Raw genomic sequence first — 13,809 nt, forward strand, 5'->3', positions numbered from 1 at the left:
TTTCTAAACAACATTCTTGAATACAAGCTGAGTCACATTGGATTCCGAGGGTAATGGAATCCAGAAAATAAGAAAAGATAAACTATGTGCTATTTCAGAATGGCCTAAGATTCCCAAATAGATGTCAAATGCATAACTAAAAGTAAGCAAACAATGTGGACAGATATGGACAACACAGAGAAGCATTGAAGATGAACGCAGAAGAGTGGAGAAGTGGTCCATTACAGAATTTAATTGCATTTTGAAAGTGCTTCTTTTTTTGTGTATCTGTGGTCCAATTTTGGAAGTGAACAAAGCCTAACTTTGGGGTTCTTAAGAGAAGCAGACAAATTTCCTTCTCCTAGTTTTACCATGACATTATAAAAATATATGTAACATGTTTTCATTTCATTTAGATAGTTATACTTATTTCTAAAAGCATATTTGGAATGAATCGAGTGAGACAGATATACATCACTAGATTCACTAGGACACACGACTCAGAGCTGATTTATCTACAGATTTTTTCCCCACTTTTTATAGAGAAAGAAGACTAGTAATGCCATTTATCTTTCATTGGTCAAAAGACGAAACATAAAATAACTATTACTATTAGAACAAACACTAGCCAAAGTTTTCCACTTCCAAATATATAAAACAAAGTTTGAAAAATGACAAAACATATCATTAGTCATAACTGTATTCTTTTAACAAATAATTAACGGTTGGTGTGTAATCACCAAAACCAAAAAAGAACTTGATGAGTATATGGCCGACCCTGAGATTTTAGGGACATGTAGATGTGTCTATGTGAAAAATTGTTTTTACAAATTTAGAAGTTTTAATTTTTTTTTTTTGAAGCATATTTTAGATGTAATTGTTTTAAAAAAAATTAGCGGCATCTGACAAATGTTTCACTTAACATGTGGATGAGTAGGAAGAAGAAACCAAAGTCTTTTTCAGCAATGTGGATAAACCCAATCTCTCCCTCTCTATCGTTCACGCGCGCGGGACCAAGTCACTCTTAATCTTCTATGTTTTGTCTACTTTGAAACATTTCTATCTTCTTTTTTTGGTTGGATCGTTTTTACCTTTTCCTACTTTCTCTATTATTTGATATGATCATTTAAGAGTTCTTAAAATCATGGTGGTTTCGGCCTACAGTTCCTTCTTTATGTTCCTTTTTTTTGTTGGAGCAAAGATCTAGAATATAATATTGTTTTGATAAAGGAGCTGACATAGAAAATTTTATATTATTGACTAATAAACAACTTTCCAAATCAATGTATATGTATTCGACAAAAAGTGTTATGAACGTTACGAGGACTTTGGTCAAAAAAAAAAAAACGTTACGAGGACTATGAGAGACAAACGGAATTCAGTCGAAAAACATTCGTGGCCGTTTGCCTAGGTATATAATTATGCCTGCAAAGCCATGGAGGAACAACTTTAGCAGCGTTGCAAAGCAAAGCGAAAGATGAGGATAAAACATCGGTGACGTTCCATCATTTTCGTACATGAACCTGACATAAAGCTTCCTATGTTCTTTCTTTAATCTTTCTTTATAATATATTAAAGTATTTGTGCATTTTTAACTAACAATGTTTGAATGTTATTATTGTCTATGTCGTTAGCTAGTTTTCTTAGTCTTCGTTGATCACAAGCCAAGCGTATAACAACTAAATTAGCAAAAACAAAGCTTCACTGTTAAGCGAAACCTAACAACATAGATAACATGAAGCTGATACATAACCATCATCCCCTTATAATCAGCCTCATCGTCTTTCCATGAATAATTTTTGTAAAACAAAAAAAAAAATTCAGTGTAATGTCTTATATTTTAAGATGGATGGAGAGATAATTATAGTGTATAAATTTAGGAGCGTTTAATAAATACCAATCTAAAATCTTCAGCTTAAAAGTTAAGTACAGCTAGTTTAATTCACAATATGTTATTATTCTAATGTTTCTAATGTTTATTAAAGTATTGACATATTTCATATTTGCTGGAAACAAAAAGCCACCATAATTAATTATGGTTATTGCTCTGAGATGCCATTTTTTGTCTTGTGATCGATATATACAATTAAATTGTGATAGTTGACATATGACCATCAATCAAAAACAATCCCTATGAGCATCACATACATTCCTGTTTGTAGGCTAATGTCATTATATTATAAGTTCCATATTATATACTGCTTTTTAATTGGAAAAATAATGTTAATAATAATGTCAGTTAAATACCAGAATCTGTCGGAAACCACTCTTTTTGGGTCCGAGTTTAGTGTTCTCGACCTTTTCCTTAGTAGATTTATAGACTTGTGAAATTATTAAAAGAAAAGTAGAAAACAAACAAAAGAAGAACATATACTCCCTCAGTTTTTTAATATTTGACGTTTTAGAAAAAAAAAATTTTGTTCTAAATTATTTGACATTTTGAATTTTCTATATAAAATTTATTAATAATTAATGCTAGATGACCAATGATATTATAGTTTCTATTTTATTATTGGTTAAATTGTGGTTGGTAAATAATTAATGATGTTTTTGTTTAGAAAAATAAATGTTTCTTAATCTATTTGTACAATCCTAAAACGTTAATATAAAAAAAAACGGAGGAAATATATTTTATTGAAAAAACAAGAAAAGATAGACAATTGATGGTCTTTAATGTTAACAACCACACTGTCATTTACTAAAAATTAATTAATAATTTTGTTTATGTCGCTAATATGGACAACATAAGTCTCTGATTAAGATTCTCTCTACCACGGTACCAGCCTTCTTGGTCCGGAGACAATAAACATGAGTAGGTCCAAATCCATTTTCAAGAAAAATCTTAGTATGTATTATTTGCATAACATTTATGTTAATGTGAATGATTAATAGTTTGTAGGTCTGTTTAGAGAACGAGAGAGAAAATTTCCTCTGCCTTCTCACTAGAACTCAGCCGTGGGATTTGCGTCTCCGGCCGGCGGGTTTGGCTACCTAGCCACCGTCGGTCGGGTTTGTGTTGTCTTTAGAGTTTTTATTTTATTTAGTTTTTTGTTTGTGAGAAGGAAGGATCTCGGTCTCCTTTTGGTTCCGACTCCGGGAGATGGAAGCTTCGCAGCTCCGTCGTCGCTGACTTATGACTCTGGAGATGGAGGCTTTCAAAGCTCTGTTTGCCGGCTTAAGACTAAAGACGAAAGTAATTGGGTTAGTTACCGATCTATGGGAGGGTTATGTGTGTTGGAATGGTGGTTTGATGGAGCGGATGAAATCTCGTCGTTGGACGATTGAAGCTCTCCGATGAATGATGGTTCTGATGTGTGTGAAGCCTCTTCTCTGTGTTTGTGGCGTAAGGTATTGGATGAGATCTCGAACTATCGTTGATGCTCTCCGATGTTGAAACACATGAGATGGTGGGCTCGTTGTTAGTAATCCTGTTCCCGGCAGGTTTTCTGGTGGTTGATGTGGTGCAGACGAGGTTGTTCTCCGACGTTAAACTTTGGTCGGTGAAGTCATAGAGGGGGTCTCTCTGCGGTTCAACGCGTGTCCGTCACTTCCTCCTCTGTCATACACGTTTCGTGTGCGTGTCTTTAGTTCTGGGTGGGTTTAATTGGGCTTCTTTGGGCCTCATCCTTGTGGGTTTAAGTCTACTCGTTTGTGGGCTTATGTATACATTTCTAGCTTTTGTTTGGGCCTGTTTTGGCTTTGTTCTTGTACTTTTATCATGTTTAATACTCCCTCCGTTTTTTAATATAAGTCGTTTTACAGCTATACACGTAGATTAAGAAAACCATTAATTTTTTATATTTTCTAAACAAAAACATCATTCACTATTTACCTAACCACAATTCAACCAATAGAAAAATATAAGATATATTACCATTGGTCATACAACATTAATTATTAATAAATTTTACATAGAAAACCGAAAACGACATATAATTTGGAACAAAAAAGTTTCTCTAAAATGACTTATAATAAAAAACGGAGGGAGTATTAATATAAGATGACAAAAAAAAAAAATAGTTTGTAGGTCTGTTTACAAAAAAAAAATAGTTTGTAGGTTAATATTTAATTAAGAAAAAGAAAAAAAAACAATACTCCCGAGGAGAGTCGTCATTACTATTCAAATTAGTCGAGCCGTGAAACTTAGGGCACTTCGTGTGGGGACAAGAGTGGTTATGAAATTGACGAATGTGATCGTTAATGTGACTCCCTTCGTCCACTCGCGTGTTAGTTGATTCCACACGAAACATAGACCTGATCACGCCGGATGTTCTCTCGACGCATGTACTACTCTTTGATTAACAATCATCACGCACCTCACTGTTTGGATATTTTTCTTTGTTGTGGTAATTTAGTCGTCGCATTTATCGGCTCTCGCGTGTAAAACGAGAAGCTTGCAATTTTTTTAATCTAACAATATATTTACACGCAAGCGAGAAACTTACAAAAATCTATATTTAATTATTTATTAATGCCAGATCTTTGGATGCGATCAAATGGCTACACACTCTCATCATTGGTAGTTTTCTTTAGCAATTATTTGACCACTGGTAACTAATTTCATATTAATGTCAATTATTGTACCAGTTAAATAGAGTTTCCCAAAAATAATTTCACGAATATATTTGACTTTTTATTACATATATGCTTACAGAACGGATGCTACATTAAAACGGAGCGATTGGTATAAAAACAAAGTAGTATGATCTGAAAATATCTTACACAATCATGTAAGAGAGAAAGTAGTGGATGTAGAGAGGTTACGACTAGTCCAAGTGTTGTGCTCAAGCATATTAATTAGATGCCTCTATACTGATCAACGGAGATATGTTTTCATAACTATAGATCGTGCAAAGAGTAAGGGTGTTATCGTTTTAAACCATTTTGTTTTTTACTAATTAGTAACTGATATATGTTATTGAAGTTCATCTATTTGTTTTTTTTCAAAAAAAAAAGTTCATCTATTTGTTTGTTTATGTTTTCAGTGCTTCGTATCACATTAAAATTCCATGTTACATTTTATGAACATTTTAATATAGATTTATTTGATATATATATACGTGAAAACGTTGTTCAAAAACAAAAATATACGTGAAAACTTTTATTTTATGTATACTAATTTTGGCTGAAGTCATGAGTTCATACTAAAATTAAAAATTCCATTTTTAATTTGCTTTTCTGATGGGACTAAATTTGTCGTACCTTCGATAAGACAGCAACTACGAGCTTAAGTCAAATTTCAGAAACTGGTCCCCACTTCATTTTACTGATTGGTCTCTTATTACAACCAATAATGTAAATTTTAATTGTACGGTTGGATTCTCTTATCTGATCGCATGCCATTTCTTTTAGGGACCACAGTTGGCTGAAAAGTGCTATCTCGATACGTGACCACCTATATTTTTGGCCGAGTTTAATGACGTCAGTAATGGTCCCCCTTCCTCCTTGCTTTCGGTTTTCAATATCTCTGATTACAACTATTCATGGTCTATAACAAACAAGTATATTTTCTTCAGATTAATTACTTTGCGCCAAACTCTTTGCAGATTAATTAGGGGTTGAACCACTAAAGTTAGCTTGCTAAGATACATGTCCAAACTTTGCAAAAGTAATTTTCAGTTTTAGTTCGGCAAGACCTATGTTTTTTTCTTGTTTTGTCAACTTCAAAACCTATGTTAAGATATTGATGTAATTCTAGATATTAAATTAAGTATATCTAAGCTGATAAAATTCAGCGGTCCAAGCTTAATAATAAGTTTCTACTCCACAAACCTGAAGCAGAGCTCAAAAGTTTTTTTTTTTTTTTTTTTTTGCTAAAAAGCAGAGCTCAAAAGTTACTCATGGATTTTCTCAAAGAAAAAACTACTCATGGTGGTGAAATGAGTTTAACCAATTCATATTCGTTGTGTGCTTGTTGGGTTTTGCTTTGAAAAGTGAGCAACTAGGGTTCAAACATTTTCAATGCGATATCATTTTTGCTGAAAATGATTACATGGTAATAAAACTCGGTTGCTTAACATATTCTGCAAAATAGTTTAGGTTTCGTACAAAAAAAATTGCAGCTACAAAAAAAGAAGTTAAAATGAGTTTCATGAATTCAGTTGTACTAAGATAAAAGCAAAGCAGGTATATAGTGAAAGAAAAAGAAAATCCAAAATATTTTCCTCGATAATAGACAGATATCATTTGCTCAGTGACAAAAGATTTAAGCCAAGCTACACGGAAGAAAATGGTACAATACTTTTCCTTTTTATCGCAATTCGTATCAATATCTTATCATACCTTTGCCGTCAACTCCTACCATCTTTATTCTTAAAACGATAGAGCTTTTCGTTGTCACAGTGAATCTTATTACTATGTTACTACTTTAGACCTAATCCCACACTTTACCACCATCAAATTATTGGTAGCTAAAAGAATATATAATAAATTTTAAAATAATGGCTACATGAATACATTTCAAACATTCAAACACACACATAGTATTACATACCCAAACGCCAAACCCTTATTTTTCATTATTGAGATAACATAACACTCAACACAAGAAAGATCGTCAACGCTGAGAAATCATCTTTCCTTTCTTCATCTTTCCCTCTCTGAAACAGAAGATTTTTTTAAAAGAAAACGATGGCGTTTCATCACAATCATTTCAATCACTTCACCGACCAACAACACCAGCCTCCTCTTCCTCCGCCGCCACAGCAGCAGGAACACCATTTCCACGAATCCACACCGCCTAACTGGCTCCTCCGCTCCGACAACAACTTTCTAAACCTCCACACTCCCGCCTCCGCCGCCGCAACAAGCTCTGATTCTCCTTCATCCGCCGCCGCTAACCAGTGGCTCTCTCGATCCTCCTCCTTCCTCCAACGCGGCGGCGGCGGCGCCAACAACAATAACGTCGGTTCTGGTGACGCCATGGAAAACGTCGCCGGCGGAGAGGAGTCGATGATCGGCGAGAATGCGAGACACAAGGCGGAGATACTCTCTCATCCACTATACGAGCAGCTGTTGTCGGCACACGTGGCGTGCCTGAGGATCGCAACGCCGGTGGATCAGCTTCCGAGGATCGACGCACAGCTCGCTCAGTCGCAGAACGTCGTGGCTAAGTACTCAACGTTAGACGCTGCTTCTCAAGGACTCATCTCCGGTGATGATAAGGAGCTTGACCACTTCATGGTAACTTAACTTCTCATTCCTTCTCACCAAATCTTAAAATTTTTATTTTATTTCCACTATTTTATTACTGGCTTTTTTATCAGACATGGTTTATTTTCTTCGGTTTAGGGAAAATAAAATCAATAATTTCGTTTTCTCTTTTTTTAGTTTATAGGATATGCGAGCATTGATAACTTATATGCTGTTCGTCACGGTTTGCAAATTTAATTTGACGATATGTTGGTGTTTTATATAAATAAATTAGAGAAGAAAGGAAAATTTTCTTTCATAGATTTGTACTTTGCACCGACACACATACATAGATCAGTGACCTGGTTGGATATAGTATTAGTCAGTTTAAGATTTGGATTTTAGTTTTGTACAGTTGAAATTTGACAACTGATGATTTTACTTCGAGTTGTATATAGTTTGGTTGAACGATACATTGGTCGTAGTTATGGATAATATTCATCTGACATAAACGATATAGTTTGTCATTTTCTGTGTGTATCCCATGTATATATCTTTAGACTTATGATTGTTGTCCTTTTAAATTTGTTTTGATCTGTTGTCTGAAAGATACATATATCATGCTTTTGTGCAGTCGCATTATGTACTATTGCTGTGCTCTTTTAAAGAACAACTACAACAACATGTTCGTGTCCATGCAATGGAAGCTGTTATGGCTTGTTGGGAGATTGAGCAGTCTCTTCAAAGCTTCACTGGTTAGTTTTTTCAGAAATTCACGTTTTATTTTTAACGCTATTATTGTAACTCTTGTGATGTATTGCATTGTAGCATTGACAAGAATATGTTTTCTACTTATTTTATTTGTTATTTCATTTCTGTTATATGGTATAGATTTCTTAAGGATTACGGTTGTTTGTTGGGTGAGACAGGAGTGTCTCCTGGTGAAGGCACAGGAGCAACAATGTCCGAAGACGAAGATGAGCAAGTAGAAAGTGATGCTCATTTGTTTGATGGAAGCTTAGATGGGTTGGGGTTTGGTCCTCTTGTCCCCACTGAGAGTGAGAGATCCTTGATGGAACGAGTTAGACAAGAACTCAAACATGAACTCAAGCAGGTAACAAATGATATATAAGTTTTTTCTTCAGTTAGTCTTTATACAAATTGTCTCATCTGTTAAGTTACATTGTCCATTGTTTGACAATTACTATTATCATTTGTTTTATTAATATAAAGAAAGCTTGTATAGTGACGTACGTCTATTATATATAGTTGATCTAACGATGTGAAATCATGTTTTTGTGAAAAGGGCTATAAGGAGAAAATTGTAGACATAAGAGAGGAGATATTGAGAAAGAGAAGAGCTGGGAAATTACCAGGAGACACCACCTCGGTTCTCAAAGCTTGGTGGCAGTCTCATTCTAAATGGCCTTACCCTACTGTGAGTCCTTATCCTAGTTACTTCTTCAATCACTGACATGGATACGTCTCAAGGGTTGCTTGTTATGTTCTATATAGCTTGGCTTACATCCGTGAATTCTTCATTTGCCTTCTAATCTCCTAAGTTTTAAATGAATGAGATGACTTTGGCAGGAGGAAGATAAGGCGAGGTTGGTGCAGGAGACGGGTTTGCAGCTCAAACAGATAAACAATTGGTTCATCAATCAAAGAAAGAGGAATTGGCATAGCAATCCATCTTCTTCCACCGCCTCAAAGAACAAACGCAGAAGGTACAAATATACGATTAAACGAATAATGCTAGTGTGACAAAGTGTATAGCTTAAATTTATATGTTAAGTGTGAACTTGTTTAGGCATGGTTAGATTAAAATTTTAGTTACATTTTCAAGAAAACATGGAGCATTGAATTTCGGAGATTTGTTTTATTATGAAGTAATGCAGGTGAAAATAGCGGAAGAGAGCGTTGAAGTCAGTTTGTAGCTGTGCATGGAAAGATCCAATAGCTTGATAGAAGGTTGGAGATGCAAAGATAAAACTCCTACACAAAACCAGCGTAGAAAGTATTTTTGTGACTTCATATGTTGTATTAGGGAGCACAAAAACCCCAAAAGACCAAGAAGTAGAAGCATGATTTGTAATATGAGGCTAAGATGGAATTTGTGATAGGATCGTTACTACCATCCCCATTATTATCATGTCTTGTGAATAACAAGGAGTTTCTCTTTTAACATTTGTGCAAACTGATTAATATTAGACGTACTAATATATTAGTATATAGTATACAATTAGACAATTAGTGGAATCACTTGCTAACCCTAGTACAAAATATATATGATAAGACCAACCTCTTTACGCCTGATCACATTCCGGAGCTGCAAAGGTTGCGGGCAAATGAACGAAAAATAGACTTTCTCCGCCGTTGACGGTTGTCGAAATTAGTAAAAACTTTATCATGAACTTTCCATTTGGGCCTGACTATTATCTTCGGTATCATCTCAAGCATCTTGGGCTTAGTATCCACTATGGGCCCAGTTGTGTCTTGACACATCCCAAGGGACTGAGTATCCATTATGGTTCAAATGCGTGAACACGAACGTTTCATACGTAGTCCCCTACCTCCAGTAAATTCGATTAATATGTACGAGTGTAAATTTTACTTATTCAGATCGGTTGCACGTAAATCAAACTAGCTTATGAATTTTTGGATTTGCTTCAATTCAGTTCGTTTTTTTTTCATGAAGATTAAGAGAGACTAGGGCTAATAGTGGCAATTCAATAGTAGCAGAAGGGAGTCTCCTTTAACTTTAAGAGACAAAAAGACACAGAGGAATAAGACTGCATGACGTGGTTTTTTGATTGGTCTTTGTCTTCTACTTATTACTATATGACAGTAGTCTGAGTGTTTCTCGATAGCTGGGCCAAAAGGCAGCTGTGTGTTATCTGTTATGTAGCAGTGACGAAACAGTCATTTCTGTTCTCTTTTGTCCTTATACATAATAGAGAAATTGCATTGTATAACAAACAAAAAAATTATAATTCACCATCTAACTAAAAAATAAGTTGACCATGATATTCAACATATTTTCTATCTTATTTGCCAAAATATCTTCTTAAAGTCACCGATGCAACCGTTTTGTGTTTTGTTTTCTCTTTTCTTCCATTAATTTTTTTTCTCCTCTCAAATCTTTGATTCTCGCAAACATATTTTTGATTTTTTACTATGGTTTTACTTTTGTAAGCAAAACTGGAAATATGATTGCATCAGGTTGATTTTAACTATTATTCAGATCTAGTGGTGGTGAGGGTTAACGATGATGAATCGGAAGCAGGTCAACTGATCAGAAAAAGAATAAGAGATGAAGAAAATAGCTTGCCAACAATATATGGTAGTAAGTAATAATGACAGTGAGCTGGCGAATGAGTGTCATTACTTCTGAAAAGAGGAGAAATTGAAGAAGATGACTTCATAGACTATACTATATTGGGTATAAAAAAACTATAGTATAGTATATTTTGTTTAGTACCGTAACTTTATATGTAAAGTTACTATACTATTTAATATATAGTATTATGTTTTTCACGTATTTCTATATTATTTCTTTTAAATTAAACAATCGGTTTTGTTTCTCTTCTATGTCATTTTGTATTTTTTTTCTTGGGATATAAAATTTGTTTTGTTCCAATGTAAGAAGATGTTATGTTTGAATGTTAGGATCATGTGTAGTTCGAAGATGTTATTTCCATCAACAAATGCTCTTATTTCTTTTTATACTATTTTACATATGATGCTCAATTAATGCAAATAGAACATACATTTATATACTATTTTATATAAGATTCATACTATGTATTATTTAGTGAACAAGTAAATGTGATTTCAAATGTAATTTATAGATTGTATTTGGGTTTATAGGATCCTACCTAGGGTTTAGATTTACTAAGTAGGAGTTTGGGTACAGCAGAGTTCGGTGGTTCATTATTTACGTATGTTGTGTTACATCTATATTATATTTGCAATATCTATAGGATTATGTTCTATTTGAAGGTACATACTATACTGTATATTTGTTTTTCATTCTATTTGACAAGTCTGTTGTCTTTTCCTGCATATGGTAAATAAATTGGTGACGTTGTCTTCGATCTCTCATGTGATGCTAAACCACCACGTCATCTCTACCAGTAACCGGCAACCTGTACGCTGAAAGGACAAAACCGAACCTTTCTTTACCTAAATGTTAGTGAATTAATTATGTCAAAATCACTGATATATTCTTCATTTCCATTAGTGTCTTGTATATTGATCAAATTCTCCCTACGTAATAATGTTTTTTGACAAACAAAAAAATAGATAATAATGTTTTTTTCTTTTCCAATTTACAGTGCTGAATAAATTGAAAGATTCGCTATCTGAAAGTGACACGAAAAAAAAACAAAGTGATACAGATAAAACAAAGTACTAGTGGGTAACTAGGTGATAGAGAATAAAACAGAGACAAGGACGACAAGGAAACTGACAACATTCTTTCTTGCTCTATCATGAGCTTCTTTATGTTTTAAAGTTAGCCAATGTACGCGGAAAATTTCTGATCTGATATCATACAAAAAATATATAACAGAATAACAGTTCATAAAAATGTTTGATTCGTCTGGTGTTTCTGTAAAAAACTTTTGATATATGGCGAACTTATCTTGGTACGGCAACATTTTGTTGAGGTCACGACCTCTTAAATCAAATCGAATATAATAAAACTTTTGACAAATACGTTCGTTGTTGGTGTCACGATGCAGTTTATCTCTCTTATCACAAAACAAGCTGAAAGTTACCGTACAAATTAGGGCAACAAAGACTGTACATAAATAAAGTTACCTTTAGTAACAAGTAACAGCTAACAAATATGCAGTCTGTAACTCTAATGTACTAGTTTTTTAATTAAAAGTGCACCTCAACGTCACAATTTCCTATCTCGACTCGGACTGATATTTTGCCTTTACCATTGTTTTACATCAGATATAAGATTCGATTCCAAATATTATATATATATATATATGTCCATATAAATGTGAATACAAATATCTAAAATTTGAAAATTCAGCGAGGATGATTGACAATGAATGTTGTGACTTTCATGGGTGATCAAGTCTAGGTAGAGAAATACTTGTAAGGGAAAAATATAAAAATGTATGATTAAATTTTTAAAAGGGTAATACTATACAAATAAGTAAGATTTGAAGCATCATAGAGAAAGAGACATGTCGAGTGGTGGCAAGTGGTGTATCACTAGATTCACTACATAACAACCCAAACATCAATACATGTGAAAAGAACGTTTTAGGTACTTTTCCCTTTTTTCCTTTCATCCCCACTTCACTTCATTTCACACTCTTATCTTCAGTCTATCTCCACTCGTTTCTCGCTTTCTTTTTAAAAAACTTAGTTTTAAACGTTAAGGATAATATGATACTTGGCCTCCACTATCTTCAACCAGCTTTTAGATGCTTATGCTCGTACCCACCTTACCAATATCTCTGTATATTGGTAACCACTTCCAAATAATAATTTATAATTAATCGAAACGTGAAGATTGATTCTTTTAATTATTAAATTTATATTATTCTAGTTCGAGTAGCCGAACCAGGTTCTTGTGTCCGAAAAATTACAACAAAACTTTTGTGTATGTTCATGAGACTAATACGGAGTATAAGACTACACACTGTCTTTGCTCTCGCATGCTGCGACAGTCTCACTGATCAAAACATGTAAATTTATTTTCTTCTTATGCTGACACAACTATAACCTCTTTTGTGGTTCTGGTACAGTCTTTAATGTTTTGAACCTCCCACTCAACTCCAGTGATGCATGGTTTGATCATTTTTTACACATACTAAAGAAATAAATTGTTTCTCTTTTCAAGAACATTCTACAAATCTGAAGTGAAATTGATTAGATTTGTATATTGTAATAGTAAATGCTTATTTACAAAGAAAGATGAGAGAGAGCTACATATATAGAAAATGATTCTTTTTTTTCCACACATTATCAATATGCGAAAGAGCATTTACATAGACAATAATGACGTCATACTCGTACGTTATTTCTCAAATAAGCACAACGGAGAACATTCACATTTCGCCGTCACACGAACAAAGGGACTACTACTTAACGGTCAGAACGAGATCAGATCAACCCTCGCCGATCTAGGCTTTGTAACCGGAGATGCAGGCAACCTCGCCGTGAAATTAGGGAAAGAACCGTCCTCGTCCGCACGTACATCGTCCTCGAAATTGAGGGCGTAGCTCAACGCATCGTAGCTGAAATCCACAGGATAGCTCTGGCTCTGGTGTCTCTGGTGGTGGTGGTGGTTGTGATGAGCGCAGTTGTTGTTGCGGCACGTAACCTTGACGCGTGTCTTGACCCGGCGGCAACGTTCTCTGAGCTCGAGCTCCTGCGCCGTGGATTTGAGCCACTCGTAAGGAGATCGAGGTGTTCTCGGTCCGATCATCGCTTCAGGTTCAACCACCGCGTTGGCTCCTAGGCAGCAGATCGGAGATCTCATTCTGTGGGTAGTACTTCTCGTTGATCTAGCGGAAGAAGGAGAACTGCATTCATTGTACATCTCGAAAAAACTGAAACTGTAAGGAGAAGAGAAAATGTTTTGTTATAAAAACCAGAAAAGAAGGAATGTGAGAGAATATATAGGAGAAAATTAGGGAAGAAGATAAAAAAGACGTGGGTGGACAAGTG

The 13,809-nt window shown here is 34.5% G+C and overlaps 2 protein-coding genes across 3 annotated transcripts; one reads left to right on the top strand and one right to left on the bottom strand.

Annotated features, from left to right (window-relative positions):
• Positions 1–6,262: 6,262 nt before the first annotated feature.
• Positions 6,263–9,295, top strand: LOC106430081 (homeobox protein knotted-1-like 4). Of its 2 annotated transcripts, none has more exons than XM_013870864.3 (6): positions 6,263–7,161; positions 7,745–7,865; positions 8,040–8,224; positions 8,417–8,548; positions 8,701–8,837; positions 9,001–9,295. In XM_013870864.3, the coding sequence occupies exons 1-6, from the start codon at positions 6,610–6,612 to the stop codon at positions 9,032–9,034; spliced, it is 1,161 nt and encodes a 386-aa protein (XP_013726318.1). In that variant the 5' UTR covers positions 6,263–6,609; the 3' UTR covers positions 9,035–9,295. The 2 variants fall into 2 exon arrangements, with proteins under 2 accessions (XP_013726318.1, XP_013726322.1); XM_013870868.3 differs by having other exon boundaries at positions 6,343–7,161; positions 9,009–9,295.
• A 3,699-nt stretch (positions 9,296–12,994) lies between these two features.
• On the bottom strand, positions 12,995–13,741 carry LOC106430074. Its single transcript, XM_013870853.3, has one exon. The coding sequence runs from the start codon at positions 13,679–13,681 to the stop codon at positions 13,232–13,234; it is 450 nt and encodes a 149-aa protein (XP_013726307.2). The 5' UTR covers positions 13,682–13,741; the 3' UTR covers positions 12,995–13,231.
• Between the last annotated feature and the right edge of the window lie 68 nt (positions 13,742–13,809).

This window comes from Brassica napus, chromosome A3 (assembly GCF_020379485.1).
Source record: "Brassica napus cultivar Da-Ae chromosome A3, Da-Ae, whole genome shotgun sequence".
In the NCBI taxonomy this organism is placed as follows: domain Eukaryota; kingdom Viridiplantae; phylum Streptophyta; class Magnoliopsida; order Brassicales; family Brassicaceae; genus Brassica; species Brassica napus.